This window comes from Haemaphysalis longicornis, unplaced genomic scaffold, assembly GCF_048455015.1.
Source record: "Haemaphysalis longicornis isolate Haplotype H1 unplaced genomic scaffold, Haemaphysalis longicornis Haplotype H1 scaffold_9, whole genome shotgun sequence".
NCBI classification, from domain to species: Eukaryota; Metazoa; Arthropoda; class Arachnida; order Ixodida; family Ixodidae; genus Haemaphysalis; species Haemaphysalis longicornis.
The window spans coordinates 72,067,760-72,073,759 of record NW_027526460.1 but is presented as its reverse complement, the minus strand read 5'-3'; the positions used below and the strand labels follow the sequence as shown (position 1 = coordinate 72,073,759).

General features: G+C 41.6%; 1 protein-coding gene across 1 annotated transcript in view; it reads left to right on the top strand.

The window, feature by feature from the left end:
• The window catches only part of LOC144151364 (uncharacterized), a 12,674-nt gene extending 8,069 nt beyond the window's left edge, over positions 1-4,605 (top strand). Inside the window, exon 3 of the mRNA XM_077682394.1 lies at positions 3,501-4,605. Within this exon, the coding sequence (XP_077538520.1) occupies positions 3,501-3,712 (212 nt within the window). The 3' untranslated portion in view covers positions 3,713-4,605. The remainder of the gene's footprint in view (positions 1-3,500) is intronic.
• The last annotated feature ends 1,395 nt before the right edge of the window (positions 4,606-6,000 follow it).

Genomic DNA, 6,000 nt, shown 5'->3' with positions numbered 1-6,000 from the left:
GTTGACCGAACCGAACCTTGTGGAGTTCCCTTTGGTATTGTTTTAAATGTTCTTGAACGGATGTGTCCTACTCCGGTGGTTGCCGTGCGTCCTGTCAGGAAGGCCGCAACATAGTTATATAGCCTCTGTCTCCAGTCAATTGATGCTTGTCCACGAAGAATGGCTTTGCGGTTATCATTATCAAAGGCTCCTTTGATATCCAAAGCTAGTATGCATCTTTTTTGCGAATTGAAAAGCCTGTCTATTATTTCTTCTTTACGTTGCAGCAGGATATCTTGTGTGGATATGTGGGGCCGAATCTATACATATTTGCTGGAAAATGCCCATTATCTTCGATATACGGAAAAAGGCGATTTTCTACCATGTGCTCCAATAACTTCCCAACTCAAGATGTGATGGAGATGGGTCGCAGATTTGAAAGGGCTAGTGGCTTACCGGGTTTTCGTATCAGTGTGATGTCGGTGTGTTTCCATTGGGATGGGAGTGTTCCGGAAATCCAATGTTCGTTCATATATTCTAATAAAGCCTCTAAAGCCGTTTGCCCAAATTTCGTAGCAGCTTGTTTCGAATCCTGTCCTTTCCTGGTGTAGTATTCCGGGTTAAATATTGGACCACTGCTTGAATTTCAGCGATCGTGAATGGAGCATCCATTTCTTGGTTGGAGCCACCCATGTACGGTTCATGGGGTAGTGGGGCCTTGTCACTTTTGTCTTCCCACGGATTCTTTAATTCTTCCTGGAGATCTTCTTCTGTGCCTTGATAATTGGGAATGAGGCAGAAAGTAGCCAAATACCGTCCACTTTTCATCTTGCTGTTTTTCAGTAAGGTGGTAGAAAAACTAATTGAACAACTACCGTATAAATATTTTGTAACATTTAATTACTCAGTCCAAGACAACTTGGTTTTCGTCGCGGTTATTCTACTAACCTTGCTTTATTCACTCTATTAGATAAAATTTTAAAAAAATTGATGAAGGTAAATATGTGGGCTCGGTATTTATTGGTTTTACTAAAGCGTTTGATTCTCTTAACCACAATATCTTATTCATTAAATGTGGTTCATCCGTAATAGTAGGCCCAGCATTAAAGACAATCTAAAGTTATTTAAAGGATCCCGAAGAAACCATAAATATATCAGGAGTAAATTCTACTATAAAAACTATTAACATCGGTGTCCCACAGGGCTCAATTCTCGGACCTCTCGTTTTTTTGGTCTTTATTAACGACCTTCATACTTGCCTTAGTCCAACAACGTATTGCCTTTTGTATGCTGATGATACAACAGTCTTCACCTCAAATAAGAAAATCAACCTGCTAACTGAACAACTAAATTTTGACCAGAAGCAACTTGTAGCGTGGTAATGATAACCACTTCGCAAATAATCCCTCTGAAACCACATTTAAGATCTTTAACTCAAATGCGAGGGAAACAAGTACTCTCCGACCGATATGCATTTTTTCTCACGCCTTTTTTTCCAGTAGTCATTGCACTTTCTTGGGTGTTGAATCGGATAGTTTTCTGAAATTTGATGTTCACATTATTCATGAGGGAAAAAGACTGCGTATGTCATCAGAATACTTCTAAAGGCCAGCTCATACTTTGGTGCTTCTACGTTTTTTACTCTGTACTATGCTTTTATCTATAGTCACATAAAGTACTGCATATCTCCATCAGGACTTACATTATGTTCTCATCTCGCCCATTGCAACACGTTCAAATCAAGCTGTACATATCATTACGCACAGCCCTTATAATGCCCTTGTTACCTCACTTCAAAGAGAACTTAATTTCCTGCCCTTACTTTGTCTTTCGAAGTACAATCTCGGAATTATGGCTCATCATGTTATAAATAACCCCAGCTTTGTATATATTCTAGGCAGGGCGTCCCTTTCGAACCCCACCAAAACACGTTTTGCGCTTCAAAACCACTTCTTGATCCTCAAAATACGCACCAACTATGGAAAACTAACTGCTTAATTCAATGCAAGTAAATTAAGGAATGAGTTACTCGTATCAATAAAATCACCCACATCATTTCCTACTTTTAGGCGTCTACTTCGTTTATATTGTGTCCTGAACTACTGAAAACTGCCTGGTTTTTTTATACCGAAATATTTTCTGTTTACTGTAGTTACTTTTCGTGATTTCTAACTGATGTTGCGTTAAGTAAATGCTGTTATATTTATTCTGCTTAAAATGTTTTTCCGCTCGTTTTTGTTGTTGTGGTCAGTCATTTGTACAGTCACGTGGTTTTATCATTGGTATTTCTGTGCTATAAAGTATTCACTATTGCGTAAAACGTTTCCTTTTATTTTATTTTTTTTCTTTCTCTACTTTCTTTTATTTGTTTCTTCCTTTGTTTCTTCATTCCTTTTTTCTTCTTTTTCCTTTTTTTAGTCTGGTAACCACCTGAACAATGAATTAAACGGTGCTTTGTAATGGTGTGCAAAGTAATGTTCTCTGGATGTATGTCTGCTGGTTTGGTGCCTTTGGTTGTAAATTGTACACTTATAATAAGGCTAAACCGCTATTGTTAATTCGTTGTCATATATTCAATAATAAGAGGTCCCCTCTGCAGTGCTTCCCTTTGGGACCTCTTTCTGTATTACTCAAATAAATTTGTACACTATCATGAAACTCTTTCGCGCTGTGATGTTCATCTATTTATTTTGGGGGGCTTGGTGTTATTAGTTTTTTGCGCCGTTTACTTTGCATTTTGTTTAAGTGCTTACATTACCCATTTTCTTTTCCATTCTATTTTTTATGTCCTGGCTCTACTAGCAGAATTCCCTTGTTTCTTGTTTAAAATATGTATTCTTTGTCTTCTTCCTTCCGTACCCCTAATGTCCCATATTAGCACTCATCATTGTAGTAACCCCCATCTGGTGTAGCAAGCAAGCCTTGTTCCTAGTTGGGCTGACCTTACCAGACCACACTAAACAGCCCTCTCTCTTCGCCGTCGTTTTTTTTCTGGCGTAGGAAGACACCCAGATTTAACCAACCGTCTCGCAAACACCAAATGACAAGTTATCATGAAAGCCAGCGGCGTTTAGCCTACATATTATCTGTTGATCGCAGTAGGTGCTAAGAGAGCGAGGACAACGTTCTTAATCGACTGACTTTACGCCAAATAGAGCGATATCATTTCTCCCACTTTTATAATGACCCGGTTCAAAGTTTAGGGCGTGGCTGAGTTGAGCCATGAAAAAAAAGTGAGCGACGGCAATACAAAGCTTTTTAACAACATACGGACAATCTTTTGGAATTGCTTGGAGTTCGGCTGTGTTTTAGCGCTGATAAGGTACTCAGATCCTGTAACAATCAGACGAAATCGATTGATCTAAATTGTGTATGAATCGACGCCCAACAAAACGCGCATGTTTCAATTTTCCACAAAGAATAATGATGGAATGATCGAAAGACTAAGAAAGAAGGTTACTTCTTGTGAATATAAAAAATTTGTCAGCTCATCATTTCGTACCCAAATATTGTCTTTTCAGGTCTCACGTCCACGAGTGCCACCACACCAAATTTGGGATCTCCGAATTCGCTGACACAGCTGCTTATGGACCAACAGAAAAAAAGTGACGAGCTAGTCCAGACATACACGCAGCAGATCACCCAGCTACAAACAAAGCTGAACCAAGACCTGCAAAAACTTTCAGAAGAACTCAACACCGCCATGAATGCCTTGTTGCTTCAGGGGAAGTAGGGTGGCCCTCGTGTTAAGCGACATTTTCTTGGGCAGTGTGAATAGGGCCTTGAGTGCTGATTTGGGTGGAATGGTTCTGAGGGTATTCCGTTATGTTAATGAGTATTTGATTTTGGTTAAGAGGATTGATTTTACGAGTAACATGATTGATATCTTTAAATGCTGCGGGAAAACGGGATGGGGGTTGGAATTAACTTGCGAAGTTCCTTTGAAACGCAAAAATTCAATTTTTGGATTCGTCCCTTTCGTTCAAAGGCGTATCACATGTGCTGGGAGTTCCCCCCCCCCCCCTTCCGTCAAACAAACCCTTGCTTGGTTTTTCTTCCGGTAACTCAAAAATTGTAACCTCAGGCATTGCACTCAACCTACATTTTTTCTGCAATATCCCAGTCATGTGTGCACAAGATGACTTCCAGCTTAGAAGGTCAAGTCGAACGTGTCAAAAATGCAGGCTTTCCCAATGACGCCCTTGTTTCCGCCTCACAAAATGTTTTCAACAGGTTGCAGCGCGAGAAAGAACCCCAAAGAGAAAAGTATTGGAAGCGTAAGAGGCTGGCGGTCATACCGTACCTCCAAGGCATCTCCCATCGCATCAACAAGATATCAAATAAATATAATGTTGATGTCATCTTCTCGGCACGCAGTAAGCTACAAAACCTTTGTGCTGGAATTAACAACTCGTCAGGAGGGTGGGGCTTGCGCATGAGCAATGTATGTACTGTAAAACACCACAACCAGTCTGTTCCGTGAAAAAGCCATGTGGTGTACTCCATTCCGCTGTCGTGCGGTGAACTGTATGTGGGGCAGACGGGGCGCTGCCTCAATGTTCGTCTGCGCGATCATAAAAGCTCGTTGAAAGGAGTGCCTTGTAAACATTTGTAGGCCCATTGCTTCACGTGCGGCTCTAGTCCGGACTTTGGTTGCACTACCGTCAATTCCATGCACAGTGATTCTCGCACAACAGAAATTGCCGAAGCTTTTGCAATCCGTAAGCATCTTGACGCGTGCGTAAGGGCGACGTAACTTCCGCTGCTTTATTGTGAGTTCCATTTTTGGAGACAACATGATAGTGCCCACTTTCCACTTTCTTCTTTCTATTTTTCTTTTTCGCATAGTGCTTATGATGCGCGCACATCTTTGTGTACTTTCTGTTTTTCTGTCCCAATAAACATTCAGTTGTCAGTCAGCGCTCGTCACGTGTCTTTCATCTCCTTGTCTCGTTCCCAGTGCTGTTTACCATGGTTCCAAACCAACTGGCACAAATTCCCCTTTTGTTGCGTGTGTATTTTGATGGGTGCCGTGTTTTCTCAATAGTATAAGTTTGTTTCCTTATCAAGAGCCCTCCTCTACTTGTTGGCACTGTGGTAGGTCCCAGTCGCCACAGAATACCTGAAAAGAACCTGCGAGGGAGTTTCCCCTCACCACAAACTGGCGTTCATGGAGGATGAGGGTAATCCCTTCATGGTCATGTTCCCGCGCTTGCGTCACCGTAGTCGTTCAAACGAGCGCGACACCTCACCGAATTATCCCTCCGTACATGGCTACGCTTCACTCCACAACCCACAATGTGGAAAAGCCGGCTTTCAAAAACCAAGCTTACACAAATCCCCACACAATCCGGGAACAAGGCTTGCTTTTACAAAAATAGCGCAGTTAGTTTCTGCCGATGAACAGAAAAATTCTACGCTATCCAACCATATACAGCTTCGCTATGATATATCTCCTGAAATCACAGGAGTGATTTTACACAGAGCGGCGAGCACCTGGTCTTTGTACTAACAGGAGAATACCAGTGCTACTTTACCTTGAAGAACAATATGAGTTTTTTGCGGCTCCTTACGATGAAACGCAAGATTAATCCGAAAGTCGCACTCTCTCATAGGCTCAAACCCCCCTCGTCTTTCCCCCAGCCACTGCCAAAGTACCTTCCATGGCAGTACGAACAACGTACGAGGGAACGAAAGACGTGCGAGCTCTTTTATACGCAATTACAGGGTTCATGCACTATATAATATAACTAGAACCTTAAATTGTGTCTTAACATGTACCTTAACTCCTTTGTGGGGGTGTTACTCAAACTGTGTTGTGCCGGTTTTTTTGTTATCTTCAACGCAAGCAAAGGATGTCGTAGGACCTCTTCCAATGCGTGTACTCGTTTTTTCATCCTTTTCCAGCAACGTTGTACACGTATAGACACTGACACACAAGCTAACATTATCCGTGTTGACCGAAGACAGTACAACTAAACATTAAACAACATAGCCGTGCTGATAGTGCAAAACCTTAGG